The following is a 14,366-nucleotide window of genomic DNA, read 5'->3' on the forward strand; positions in this document are numbered from 1 at the left end:
TATGAAGTTTTGAATATAGAAATATTAAACAATTTTAATGACTCAATTTATAAAATGAAACTGAAACCGCCAGTAGGTGGCAGCATGTCACTGAATCATTTATTAAATCGATTCGTTCAAACGTCTGATTCATTTATGATTTTAAGACAGCACCGGATGTAGTGTCTGGCGCGTTTTTTAGATTGTTAGGTCATTATTAATCTCTTTATCAGAGAACAACAAAGATGTCTGGTGTACCTAATAATTTTAGAAGACGTCTCAGTGGGATTAGGGATCGCATAAATGCCCAACTTGACAGTTTACTTGAAGCATCACCAGCAGAGCTTGGAGAACAAAGTCTTGTGGACAGGTAGGGAATGTCTGTCTGCCTATCTATCTATCTATCTATCTATCTATCTATCTATCTGTAAAATCTTTAAATAAAATCTATTTATTAGCCCTATAAATTAATTGGATGATTTAATTCGACAACTTAAATCATGACATTATAATAACAAACAATAAGTATCAAACTTACTTTATCTCAGATCATTAATTAGGTTATAGCAAATATGTTTAAATTTCGTAGTAGAGTTATGTTTAAATGTTCTCTGAAAGGTTTGAGATGTTCCGCAACGAACAGCCGTTGCATGGTCCTGCTCGTCCCAGAAGGACGCGGAGGAGAAATGTGACATGTACATTTAAAGTAACTCTTCTCCGCACTGGTATTGATCGGTTATCTTCTTTGAGAGGTAAGTCCTTTGCTTATAATGCTATTCATGAAATTGTCATGTTGATTGTAAACAAATTAAACTAACAGCATTTCACATTGTTGACCAATAGATGCCATTGCCAGTCAGAGACTTGTTGTACAGAGAGAGCAGAGTGAGACACAGTTTGCAGAAATTCTCAGAAGCACGTTTCCACAGCTTCAAGGGAGAGAGTTTGAATTATGCAGGGTTGATGCACAGAGGCAGGTTTCACGTTTGAGTCTGGAGTCAAAAACCCCAGCAGCCATAATTGGTAGTGGGCAGCTAGGAAGATCGGCACTTTATGTACAAGAGAAGGTAATCTAATCTAATATTCAAAAGGCCTCTTTGTGTCTGCAGTATTATGTAGAAACTGTGTTCCTATTGTTTGATCTATTTCATATCAGTCTTCGTTTTTTGGACAGCCTAATATTTTATTGCTTCCTTTATATTATGTATAAACAAAAGTGCTACAAATAGTGCAATAGTACATTCAAATGAAAGATCACAGTTGTTCAATTTTACAGAGTACTTATGCACTTGCACAAGTGAACTCCTCTCCAGCTCCAGCCGTGGCCTCCTTCTCATCTCCAGCCGTGGCCTCCTTCTCAGCTCCAGCCGTGGCCTCCTTCTCAGCTCCAGCTCCAGCCGTGGCCTCCTCTCCAGCTCCAGCTCCAGCCGTGGCCTCCTTCTCAGCTCCAGCTCCAGCCGTGGCCTCCTCTCCAGCTCCAGCTCCAGCCGTGGCCTCCTCTCCAGCTCCAGCTCCAGCCGTGGCCTCCTTCTCAGCTCCAGCTCCAGCCGTGGCCTCCTCTCCAGCTCCAGCTCCAGCCGTGGCCTCCTCTCCAGCTCCAGCTCCAGCCGTGGCCTCCTCTCCAGCTCCAGCTCCAGCCGTGGCCTCCTCTCCAGCTCCAGCTCCAGCCGTGGCCTCCTCTCCAGCTCCAGCTCCAGCCGTGGCCTCCTCTCCAGCTCCAGCTCCAGCCGTGGCCTCCTTCTCATCTCCAGCCGTGGCCTCCTTCTCAGCTCCAGCCGTGGCCTCCTCTGCTGCTCCAGCTCCAGCCGTGGCCTCCTCTCCAGAAGTTTCAGTGGCATTTTCTTTACTCAGTCCAGACACAGATATTTATATCTCAGATGAAGATGAGTATGAGTAAGTCAATTGATGTTGTTAGACATGTATTTATACTGTAGTTGGATCAAAAGACGGAGTAACATTCTCTTTTATTTCTTTTTTTCAGTGTTGACCTGAAATCATTGTTAAATACAATGTCAAACAAAGTGGATTTTACAGCTGCACCCATTTCCAACCAAATCAATGTAACACGATGCAACATCCTAGACAGTGGCATCAGAGCCTTCCGACGCCAACGTTTTAACCCTGAGGCAAAACTAGATGTTGTGTTCAGAGATGCTGATGGGATTGGTGAGGGAGCCGCTGATGAGGGTGGACCAACGAGAGAATTTTTAACTTTGCTGATGAGGGAAATCCACTCATGCGAAATATTTGATGGAGAGGACTGGAAAAAAACACTTGCCTGCAATTCCAAAGGTAACCTCCTGCCTAATTTGTGTGTGTGTGTGTTTACATTAAGCATTTTGGAAAAATAGTTTGCCTCCTTTATAATTTTCTGTAATTCTGCACACTTTCACATTGAATGTCATTAGGTCTTTATAAAAATCATCTTTAATTATTAAAATTAAAACATAGTCCCCTATGAAAAAAGTGATTAATTTTTTAAGAAGCACCACACATTTTCTAAGCATTGTTTATAGACATAATAATGCTTTTCCCATGTGTTACAGCACTGTACAATGGAATGTACAAAATAGTTGGACGGATGATAGCTGTGTGCCTGATACATGGTGGTGTGGAGCCAAATTTTTTTTCAGAAAGACTGTTCTGTCAGGTGTGCAACCTTCAGCCCCCAGTACCAGACCTTCAAGAGATTGCTGACTATGACTTCAGAGCAAAGATGACCAAGGTTAGTTTATATATTGCACATTTTCATTTATGCCAGCTGTTGCTTTGTTAGTAACTGTAATTTGGCGATAGTGGTAATATCTTAGAATGTTTAAATTGTTAACCTTAACCTTAAAAAGCTCTTACTTAAGGGTTTGTGTGTGCATTAAATATTTAAATGTTTTATATAAGTATTTTGTTTCTTGTATTTAATGGCTAATTTTGTGTTAAATTCATTGTCAATTTAGATCCAGTTGGCACAGAATGTAAATGAAGCACAGTGTGCTATAATGGAGGCGTCTGACCAATTAAGTATGCTGGGGTCTCTATGGCACATCCAGACGCTAGAAGACAGAGACAACTTAGTGGAATCAGCTACCAAGTTTTTCATCGAGAACAGGTTGAGGGATTCCTTGGAACAGTGAGTATAAGAATGTACAGATATTTTCACCTGACAAATTACCAGTACTATTTTGTCATTGTTTCACATTTGGTACATGTTTTGCTTATCTAGATTTAAAGAGGGCCTGGAGTGTCTTGGGCTTTTACATTTGATGCAAAAGCATCCTCAGCTCTTTAAAGAAGTATTTATGTATGAGGAGAAGCCACTTTTGGCCGAAGACATATCTGCTTTGTTTAAAGCAGAACTTTCTCCAGTTGGCAGCAACAGGAGAGTAGTGGAGAGTAGAACAATCTGTTTCTGGAGGGACTGGCTCATAGAAGTGGAAGGTATGAGATCAAACTGAAGCTATGTTGGATCTCTCTCTCTCTCTCTCTCTCTCTCTCTCTCTCTGTCTGTCTGTCTATCTATCTATCTATCTATCTATCTATCTATCTATCTATCTATCTATCTATCTATCTGTCTGTCTGTCTGTCTGTCTGTCTGTCTATCTATCTATCTATCATATTTTTTTAAGATAAATTAAATAAAAATGTATATATGTTTGATGAAATCCCATAGCTCATGTGTGCTTTTAACATATTATCCCTGTATTAAAATCTATTTAGTTGCCACTTGAACAAATCTTTCATACACTTTTAAATATATACTGAACCATAGCACACCTTTAACTAATACACTTATAAAACACTTGTATATTTGGTTTACTTTATCTGACTACACTTAAAATCAATTTATATTAAGTGTACTTATGTGGTACAGTTGGGAAAATGTACTTATATTTATTAAAAGTTTAATTTAGGATTACTATATAAAAATCTACTAAGATTGAACTAATTTTTAATGTAATGAAATCAAACTTTAGAAGTACACAAATAAAAGTCCTCTGTATATTTTTGTGATAGGATACTTTATTTCAATGCACTAAAAATGAATTTGAGTATTAGTGCTACTTAATATACTTTTTCAAGTGCAAGTAGAAATACACCTTTAATTAGTGTCTATATAAAATATAATCTTATTTAGCACAAAAAAATGAATTTACTACAAAAGTACTTGCTTGTTTTTAAGTATTTTTAGTACATTCAACTATACTTTATTGTTATCTGGGATGAGGATACTTATATGGGTTTGGAAGAACATGAAGTACAATAAACTGTGACAACTACTTTACTGGTATTCTGTATCTGCAAAATGGTCATTAACTTTTTTTTTTCCTGTTCATTTTTACTAGAAGGAACTGCATATCCCCTCACCTTAGACAAGATTCTTGGATTTGTGTCAGGATCTACTGCTATTCCGAGGCTAGGGTTCCCAGTGGAACCCAAATTGGAGTTCTTACACCCTCAAGAGAATGAGGCCCCTAAAATTTTTCCAGAGGCAAATACCTGCAGCATTGTCTTGAGGCTACCAATCCATCCCAGCTATGAACTCTTCAGAGAAAACATGGAAAGTGGTATTTTGCAATCCCCCACTTTTGGAGTGATGTAGAAAAATTGTGTTGGCTGTTACTGATGTAATAGTTTTAAATATTTTCATGTTTTAAAGTTTTATTATGAAACATGAAGAGCTAAATTGGCACACCACTGCTCTAAGAGTAGAAAAATATTTATATTCTCACCAAAAGTGACATTTCAAGCCTACAAGCTCTTCATCAGACAATGATCACATACATCAAACTAGAGTGACATGATCACCCACATGACCCCCCGCCCCCCAAACCGAATGGCAATCAGATAAAGGCAATAAACATAAAAGTGAAAACAACCATTAACTACAAATGCTGAACCTCAACATATTAAAAAAAAAAAAATACTTGCAAAATATACATAAAAGAACAATACTTTATCTCTCACAAAAATCATTAAATAAAATGCCTGATGTTAAGAAAACAATCAACATCAAGATAGAATCAAATGTAAATTTGATTCTATAATTTATGTATACTTTACAGCAATTTTTTATATATATGTTTAGGTTCAGCATTTGTAGTTAGTGGTTGTATTCATTTTTATGTTTGCTTATTGCCTTTATGTGAGGTGATTTCCAGATTGCCCCTTTTTTGGATCATGTGGGTGAGCAAGGCATTCAGGTTTGTGCTATATATAAAACAGGGCTGAACTATGTATGTGTTCATTGTCTAATGAAGAGCTTGTAGGCTCGGAATGTCACCTTTGATGAGAACATAATACTTTTGGAGCTGTGGTGTGCCAAATTTCTTCTTAGTTTTAGGTATTTACGTGGTTGAGCACTCACATTAAGCCCTTCAGCCTGTTGGATGTGTGCACTTCGATTATCTAAAGTTATACAATGGACATTTCATCATACAGTTCTACTACAGCTTTTTGATGTTTGTAGGGGTTGCTAAGTTTTGTCCTTTTCTCCAGTTCTGCTCTGTCTTGGGATATCTGATAAGAATCCACATCTGAAAGTATTCAGATTATACTACAAATTAATGAAATTTACATCACAATTACAATAAAAAGTTGTTTATTAATGTGATTTAGTGTTTTTTTTTTTTTTTTTTTTTATCTCAGGGATATGACTAGCCCTTACATAAACTATAAATGAGTCAGGAAAGTAGAGGGGAGATACCGATCAGAATATGACACATGCCATGTAAAACACTTCAAACAAGTAACAGTGACACTGTTAAATGTCAATTTACATTCTTAGGTTTTCCACAAAAGAAAGGACATCTTTAAGTACATTTACTCCAAGATTTTCCCGGGGACCTCCAAGTGGATCAATTTGTTCTGTGAGTTGTTTCATCTCATCATCAGTCACAGTGAACTGGTTTGGAGGTACGGTAACTCGTTCAAGCCAATGCACATGAGATACCGCTCCAGATACAGAATGACTGTCACCACCAACAAGCTCTGCTGAATTAGTCTCTCCTCCAGTGGAGTCTGAGGGTCTTGCAAATATCTCCTGCATTGCAGTACTTGGCAGACTCTGTTGTGCCAGGCAATCCCGGACAAAGATTTGTAGAGGTGACTGGTGTCTCTCGGTTCGTAAACCATGATTGTTCCACTGGTGTTTAAAATTTGTCAAGTCTTTGTTAATTCTTGGGATGTAGACATATTGCAGAGCCCACATGTGCATTTCATTATCTACATCCACAATGCCCTCACTCTTAAGAAAGTGGAAAAGGTCATAGTACACATTTGACACCCCACGCCACAGATCGACCCAAAGTCTTTCAATCCTCTGATTGTGTGTACTTCTTCCTCTAAGAGCACTCCCTCGTTCAGTGCCTCTGAACAGGTTCATGAACAAGCACACTGCATTGTTCTCTCCCCCATGGTCAGTCCTTACTCTGGAAGGGACTCCATATTTGGAAATGGCATCCAAGAAGCAGTTCATGTCAGTGCTGCTGCGATTGTTGTTAGATGCTTGGAGAAAGGTGACAAGCCGACTGTAGCCATCAATGGCACCATGAATTACTATCCTCCATCTAAATTAACACAAATACATAATTACTTAGTTGAGCATAAAACCTGCATTAGACAACAACAAAATATCCAATGAAGGGTGTGCTTTAGATGTTCTACAAGAGCACTGTTACATCCATTTCAACAACCCTTTTTATGCAGCCATACTGATTTCTGTTAATGAACTGCTCAATTCTGAAATTTAGACTTTTAAAAACAAATTTTAAATTTAGTGACTTAATGGCATTTTGTTAAAGCAACAGAAGAATAAAGTGGTTAAGGCATAATGCAATGTTTAAGATTGCATTTAAAAAGAAAATTACCTTATTAGTTTGTGATTTCCATCAAGATGCCATAAAGAATTAGGTCCTGCGACACGGTAGGACCTTCTACGTAGTCTCTGAGACATTGCTCTGAGAGCTGCAGCCCTTGGGTTGACACGATGCATACTGCTCCGCACTCTGCACCTCTGAACCCGAATTGCCTCTGTCCTCAGTTGTGCTCGAACTGCCTCTGGTCCAAGTTGGTCATTTCCAGCCACTATATCCCTAATTTTTTCATCTAAATCTGCATCAGATATATCTGAGTATGAGGAAGACTGCAACAGATTGAAGCACCTGGAAATATATATCCAAGCATTTTAACATTTAATAGGAGCGCTAAAATAAATCAAAAGTTGCACTCAGCATTTTTCCCAACTCATTATGATCTAATGAGATGAGTACTCCAGTCAGCCTAAACATATGACATTTTAATCTAGGTGGAGCAAATTCCCAAATATGTTTCTATTGTTATAAAATGCTTTGGATAAAAGTGTCCACTAACTGACTAAATGTAAATATAAATAAAATTCACTTTATTAATCGGGTTACACAGTGTAATTACACATTTAAGTACTAAATAATAATAATAATAATCTAGATGCACTTACTATAGGGTTGTGGTTAGGAATAGGATTAGGGTTTAGTTTATGGTCAGTATCATGTAATTATGCACACTACATGTAACATATGTAACTGGGATAAAATAAAATGTTTCCATCATTTTATTAGTTTTGCATGACAAATACACCTGTGAACAGGGTATAATGTGTGTAGTCAATGGATATTAGTTATTATATTATATAACTTACCTTAAACGTCGCTTGACTGTGGATATGGAGGTGTGTAGAATTTGTGCAATCTGTTTTACAGTGAAGCCACAAGACAACAAAAATGACAGCTGATCCTGTGTAATGACATAAGATGGTGCACCTCTGGATCCACTACGAATCAGTGGAGGTCGATATACAGTGCTGTCTGTAGAATAATTATAATATATTGCTTTTATAAACAATTATAAACAGACTTCTTAATTTTTCCAATAGTTTGTATGTCTGTGTGATATGTTATGCTTAGCAAAATTATTCAAAATATATTACTGTAGATGTCAAGTTACTGGCCATCAAAATCAGACAATCTAACTGAAGTTTACTGTGAGTAATTAAGATTGTTTGATTGCATTTACCATCCTGTGCTCTTGGTTCAGAAGTTTGAATCTCCTGAATAAAATCTGATACTTCATGGATGATCTCATCTGCTGCCTGAGTATGTAGAAGAGTCCCCTTTGCCCATTCCAGGCTCCTCAGCATGGTTTGAAGTCTAAAAAGTAAATGTTTTTTTTTTATTATTATTATTTTTATATTAAATAAATTAATAACAATACATAATTTTTTGGCTTTGTTTTAAAATAGTATATCATGCTATGTTTTTTTAAAAAGAAAGAAAAATAACCTCAAAACTTATTTTAAAGTCTAAAAAATGTTGTTCTAACATGTTGCTTTAGAAAGAAATATTCAATTTACATTTAGGCTACACTGTCAATTTTTTTTAATTTATTTATTTATTTATTGAAGCTGCATCTGAATCATTATTTACATACATTTAATGACTAAAACAGCTTGGTTACCAGCATTCTTCAAAATATATGTTCCCCAAAAGAAATATAGACATTTAGGTTTGAAACAACATTGGGGTGGGTAGATGTTAATAAAAAGAATTTCAATTTTTGAGAAACTATATAGCCAATATATTTTAAACATAAACTAAAAAAGATACTCACTGCTAGTAGGTGTCAGTAAATGTTTAAAAATCATTCAGTCCATTCGTTCAAACGACTGATCATTTTCAAAGTTGGAATTATTTGTGATTCCTGTAATAACTATATGAGACAGTTCATTTCTGGCATTTTCCAGCAATGCACATTTTGTGTGTCTACCTAATCAAACACACCTGATTTAACTCATTAGCTCATTAAAAGAAACTCAGGGGACTGAAAAGGCAGTGTCAGATAAGGAAGACATACAAAATGTGCAGTGTTGGGTTGGGTGCCCAGGTCCAGGGTGGAGAAACACTGTAATGCATCTTGTTTGCTTCCAAACAACTGCATAAAATGTATTAAGATGACTTAACATAGTTCTGGGGCATAAAAGTTAGTAAATTGTGTTAAAAAAAAATATTGTGCCATTATTGTGCCATTAAAATTAGCAAGTTAAATCAACAGCTCATGTAATCGTGTCTATCAAAACGTGACCGTTACAACTCTAACTAAATTATTTTGGAGAACATAAACACAATCTTTACCTGTTTAATGATGACTGAAAAACAGCAGGCCCGGGATTATCAGACAGTAAAAGGCGAGTGCAGTCATTAACAGTGTGTTTACACTGCAAAACAAACGCTCTTCTTGCCATCTTCGCGCTCTTGCAAACTGGATGCTCTGACTTGCCGTAGAGTCCTCGTAGCCATGAGAGGTGTGTCCATGTAGATGAGCGAATAAATTTGCATCTTAAGTGGCGTGTCGCGTTAACTTAACGTCGGTAGGCGTGTGGCGTTATTTTAACGCCTGGTGGCGTCTGGCGTCAACTTATCACGTAACGGCGCTTATTGGCGTTAACTTATCACGTAACGGCGCTTATTTAACGCCTGGCGGCGTTATGAAAACGGCGTTTTAAAATGAATACGGCGTTGAAAAGCACGCGTATTCTGACCCATTTGGCTTTCCATACCCGCCTCCGCACAGCGCACTGTCAGTTTGCGGACTCGTCACAGACGCTGGGCGGATTCACTGACCGGACGCGCCTTTTTCAGTTGTCGTCGTCGTCACTGAATCCTTCACCTCACCGTGGAAAAGCTGGAGCCGACAGGTCGGGTGAAGACTGAACACGGTAAGAATAGTTAAAATATGCTTTTATTATCCATTAACTTTAACCGTTAATTGCTTTTTTTTTAGAATGTTTTGTAAATTTAAAAATGACTGTGGCCAAGTTAGCTCTTCAGTGTCATTAGCGTTAACTCAGATTTGAGTGGGTGAAAAGTAATTTGCAGGGAGCAAATAACCTTTTGAGTAAAACGCTATTTGGACAGAATTTCTTTATCTTTCTCGGATGTGGGGTGATTTAATAAGCTTTCTAAATAAGGTTTCAGTCCAATCCGACCTAAACGCAAATTTTCACTTCTTTCGAGTAAAATAGCAGGCGAGATAAGCTAATGTTAGGCCTAACGTTACCTGTTTTTTTTTTTTTTGCTGAACTTCTAGTTGTTTTGAGTCTATTTTTGTGTTTTATTGTTGTTATTTTTTTTTGTTTTTTTTTTGCGTTATTTTAATAGTTGACTATTCTCCACCTCATGTAATGTTGTTTCAGATCATTATTTCATATCATCAATAATATTCATAATTAATAAGTTTACCGTGTGTGTGTGTGAACTGTTGCAGCTTTCAACTCATTCAAGTGCCACCAGTGTGCTTTTTGGAGTATTTCTTCTTTCTATTTCATTTCAGCTTTCGTTTGAGGAAAGTAAGATTAAAAACTGTTTTAAAACTTGATTTTGTCAAATACTGATAGTGGTCCACAACTACATCTGCACACAGATACTTACCAGGAGATGATGAAGGGTTAGACACCATCACACAGGATGTGCCATTTCTCACCAATATGCAGAATGAAAATGATTAGTGATGAACACAGCTGGGGTGCAACACCCTTCCCTTTTTTACACCCCGACAACGTCTCCAAATAATCAAGATCAAGGAGTGTTGGGTATCTCCCCATGTTTGGGGTGTAATCACCCCCAGAAAACCAAGCAAAATCCTCTGTGGTTTTTGACTCAAGCGTCAAACATTAAGATGTATCACTCACAACGGGAACAACTGTTCTACTGTTTTTTTTTTTTTGTTTGTTTTTTTTTTTTTTTTTTTTTTTTTTTTTTTTATTTTTTTTTTTTTTTTTTTTTTTTTTTTTGGTTTTTTTTTTTTTTTTTTGTTTTTTTTTTTTTTGTTTTTTTTTTTTTTTTTTTTTTCAGTTTTTTTTTTTTATTTTTTTTTTTTTTTTTTTTTTTTTTTTTTTTTTTTTTTATATTTTTTTTTTTTTTTTTGTTTTTTTTTTTTTTTTTTTTTTTTTTTTTTTTTTTTTTTTTTTTTTTTTATTTTTTTTTTTTTTTTTGAATGCACCATTTTTTTTTTTTTTTTTTTCTTTTGTTTTTTTTTTTTTTTTTTTTTGTTTTTTTTTTTTTCACGACGGGAAGACCATTGCAATTTTTTCCTTCGATTTCTCTGGTTTTACAGACCTGCTATGTACAAAGTGACATCGAGTATCGCATGAACAGCCTGTCTTTTGAAATCTCCGTCGCGCTCTGTTTTTCATCTACTTGCTACGCCAGACAAGCTGAAGCCAGTGTGATGAATATGGCAAGGAGAGAGCGTTTGGTCACCAGAAAACTTATAAACGTGAACAATGGTCTAAGATCTAACTCCCAACTTGAAGTGAACGCAATAGCTCTCCATGCAGAAAACACAGATATATGTTAGAGCTTGAGTCAAATCTGTTTTACACCAAATTGCCTCAAAACAGCAGCAAGGTCATGGAGAGCATTGTCAGCAAATGACTTAGCAAAAAGACATCAAAAACCTTGACTTAGACACTAGACCCAGTTACCTTGCAGAAGCTTAGGCATCGCTGGAAAGTCTTGAACCGGATATTTCATATTTCAAGTCTCCTAAAGAACAAAAAACCATTCACCAAAAGAGCGCATGCTATCCACTGTTAATAGATTTTTTGTAGACCCCTTAGGTTTTGTTGCACGCTATAACTGTACAGGGAAAAAAACACTAATAAGAGATACTAACCTCCCGAACCATGTGACTGGGACGACCCCGTATCGCCAGCCAAAGTAAGAGCTATGGTCTGGTATGGAGAGACTCCTCCTTCTTGAACGTTAGAGGCACACTACACAGTTTCCCAGACCGTAACCGTACCACTGTCTCTTTTCCTCAAACAACAACACAGAGAGCTGTGTGTCTTCAATGACACCTCATCCCAAAGCAATTGCAGCTGTTGCCTACTTGAAGAGTTGTAAATGAGCAGAAGACAGCACCTCACCGGATCTGTCATGGGGCAAGCCAATTGGCACCAAAAACCAGCTCACACACACAAGTCCCACGGACGTGGACCTATGGCGCCCCTGTCCTTTGCTACAGAAATGGCGGAGCTATATATGCCCAAGAAAATGGACCTTAGAGCTTCATGACGTGTAAAAGTACTAACACCGATAGTAGATTGTAACTAGGTTTGATCTACAAAACAGTCAAGAAGAGTTTTTACGTCTAATGTATCGAACAGAGTCTGTGAATCAGAAAATCTTCAGTACCAAACACAATGGCAATCATTTGTTCTCCATCAGAAAAACAAGCTCCATAAGACATTGCTAACTCGCCTAATAGCAGCAACTTCTACTGCCACAAACATGCTGGTTCACCCGGACCCCCCCCCCCTTGCTGGGTCGAAGGAATTGCCTCAGTGTTCATCTACAGCAGATACAAATGAGTTCGAGCTAATAGAAACCAGAGCATGATTCAGAGATTCGACCAGAAGTGAATGTCTGTGCAACCTAAAGCCAGCATCGAACCCCTCAGATTACACCGGTTCGAAAACAATTCTCAACTGGAAACCTCTCATACGAGGTATGGCAAAACTCATTACTCTAGCTAGAAACAAGTCCAAAGCTTCTGATCAAAACACTACAAATCCTCAAACTCAAGCTAAACTTACCGTCATCTCAAGCATCCAACAATTTTCATTTTCTTCAAAGAGGACATTAAGAACTGCATAAAGGGGAACGAATTTTTAGGTTTTAGTGGGAAGTGTTTTTGCCCCACTAAAACCTAAAGAAAATACGTGGCTCAATGAACGAAGACAAGACCAGTGGTATAAATTAAAAAGCCCAAACTCTGTTTTATTTATAATACAATGTATTGATAAAGTATAGGTACAGGAAAACAGATGACTATGAACACTACACGCTAAACTGTTATCCTCCCATAGGCTTAATAAAAGATAACGTTTGTAAAAGTACTGCTAATTCGGTATACACCTTATTAATGTTGCGAACTTTGCCTTGCCTACTGGGAAGGAAGCAGATGTGACCGGAATATGAACGAGACATGCAAAGTCTCAAGTTAAGCGTTTTCCTCCCTTTTAAAAAAACCATTATTTAAAAAGATTAATATGGCTTAATGCATTAAAACAGTGATTAATAAAGCATAGCCTACTATTTACACACGAGAAGAGCCCAGAATATGAACGCAGCTGCAAGTTTCACGTGAAGCGATTTCCTCCCATATAAAACTACCCTATCTATCTCACACACACACACACACAACCACCGGGAGACATTGTAAAACGCTTAACGTGGCTTAATGCATTTAGAGCCGGCACCAGCGCAGCACTGATGAGGGGGCGGCTGAGGTGACGAAAGGGGGGAGATGGTACTCACTGTAGAACACAGATCCAGGGGGCGTGGTTGGATCCAGATTCAGCTCCTCCCACCTTACATATACCTAAACCTACCTGTCTCCACCCCTGATCCCTAAACCCCACCCATCTCCACCCCTAAACCTACCCATCTCCATCCATTAACCTACCAGTCTCCACCCCCTAGATGGGGATCCAACCACGCCCCTGGATTCTTGTGTTCTGCAGTGAGGGGCTACTGAAAGGGGGTGATGACATACAGTAGCACAGAGTAAAAAGATAAAAAATAAAATAAAATAAAAACCGTTTTTGGGGCCCATTCTAGTATTTGTTGGACCAATATTACTACAAACTATTAGAATAGAGGGTTCAAACAGATAGAGATTTGGTCGCGAGGCAAGTGTTAACAGATACAGACTGACAGAGTATTGACATAAAACAAAATCGCATAGCCACCAAAAAAAAAAAAAAAAAAAATATGTCTTACATGAAGTTAATTGAAGGAAGGCAAGAGCAGTTTTACCACAAATATAGACAAGTGATACCACCACGACCACCAGAAATACTTAATTGTGTCTGCTTTACAGTGAAACACAAGCTCTTTGCGACCGATTCCCTGACATAATACATTCATTGCGACCCATTTAACAGATGCATCATTTTAAGTTAGAACAACTTGAACAGCAACAAACCAATAACAAATTCATGCAGCGAAATAATTATCAAACTACGATCATCTATGAGGCCCTCTATAAAACATGTAAAAAAATATTTCATCATACCTTACTCAGTAGTTTCACCGCTTTCCTTCGTGGGAATTTGTGTCAGAGTAACAAATAAAATGCGACTTTGTGAAACGGACTGTCCTAAATGTTTTGCGATAGTAGCATCATTGCTAGAAAGCCTAATGCATTTGGCAAATATATTATATATATATATATATATTCAGATATATATATATATATATAGATACTATTTAAAAAACCATTATATTTCATATTTAAATAAAATCTATTTTCACACTCATCTTGGTTGAGGGGGCGATAGCCCTAGTGAGGCGACT

The 14,366-nt window shown here is 37.3% G+C and overlaps 2 protein-coding genes across 2 annotated transcripts; one reads left to right on the plus strand and one right to left on the minus strand.

Moving 5' to 3' along the window:
• The first annotated feature begins 123 nt into the window (after positions 1–123).
• LOC109112305 lies at positions 124–4,712 on the plus strand. The gene is made up of 9 exons (XM_042737664.1): positions 124–349; positions 598–731; positions 823–1,046; positions 1,256–1,872; positions 1,961–2,271; positions 2,526–2,704; positions 2,931–3,103; positions 3,197–3,411; positions 4,317–4,712. The coding sequence occupies exons 1-9, from the start codon at positions 225–227 to the stop codon at positions 4,571–4,573; spliced, it is 2,235 nt and encodes a 744-aa protein (XP_042593598.1). The 5' UTR covers positions 124–224; the 3' UTR covers positions 4,574–4,712.
• Positions 4,713–5,457: 745 nt separating this feature from the next.
• On the minus strand, positions 5,458–9,553 carry LOC109111750. Its single transcript, XM_042736102.1, has 5 exons — positions 9,138–9,553; positions 8,023–8,156; positions 7,649–7,814; positions 6,840–7,133; positions 5,458–6,539 (listed from the first exon to the last, which is right to left on the minus strand). The coding sequence occupies exons 1-5, from the start codon at positions 9,245–9,247 to the stop codon at positions 5,747–5,749; spliced, it is 1,497 nt and encodes a 498-aa protein (XP_042592036.1). The 5' UTR covers positions 9,248–9,553; the 3' UTR covers positions 5,458–5,746.
• Positions 9,554–14,366: the final 4,813 nt, after the last annotated feature.

The sequence above is a fragment of the Cyprinus carpio genome, chromosome B13, assembly GCF_018340385.1.
Source record: "Cyprinus carpio isolate SPL01 chromosome B13, ASM1834038v1, whole genome shotgun sequence".
Lineage (NCBI taxonomy): Eukaryota > Metazoa > Chordata > Actinopteri > Cypriniformes > Cyprinidae > Cyprinus > Cyprinus carpio.

What these genes read in the sequence shown, in the direction of transcription:
- LOC109112305 (XM_042737664.1), top strand. Translation starts at nt 225, where the DNA reads ATGTCTGGTGTACCTAATAATTTTAGAAGACGTCTCAGTGGGATTAGG. An exon ending in GAACAAAGTCTTGTGGACAG is followed by an intron (nt 350 to 597) that starts GTAGGGAATGTC and finishes GTTCTCTGAAAG; the next exon opens with GTTTGAGATGTTCCGCAACG. An exon ending in ACTTGCCTGCAATTCCAAAG is followed by an intron (nt 2,272 to 2,525) that starts GTAACCTCCTGC and finishes CATGTGTTACAG; the next exon opens with CACTGTACAATGGAATGTAC.
- LOC109111750 (XM_042736102.1), bottom strand. Translation starts at nt 9,247, where the DNA reads ATGGCAAGAAGAGCGTTTGTTTTGCAGTGTAAACACACTGTTAATGAC. An exon ending in TGAACCAAGAGCACAGGATG is followed by an intron (nt 7,815 to 8,022) that starts GTAAATGCAATC and finishes ATTATTCTACAG; the next exon opens with ACAGCACTGTATATCGACCT. An exon ending in GGAAATCACAAACTAATAAG is followed by an intron (nt 6,540 to 6,839) that starts GTAATTTTCTTT and finishes GTGTTAATTTAG; the next exon opens with ATGGAGGATAGTAATTCATG.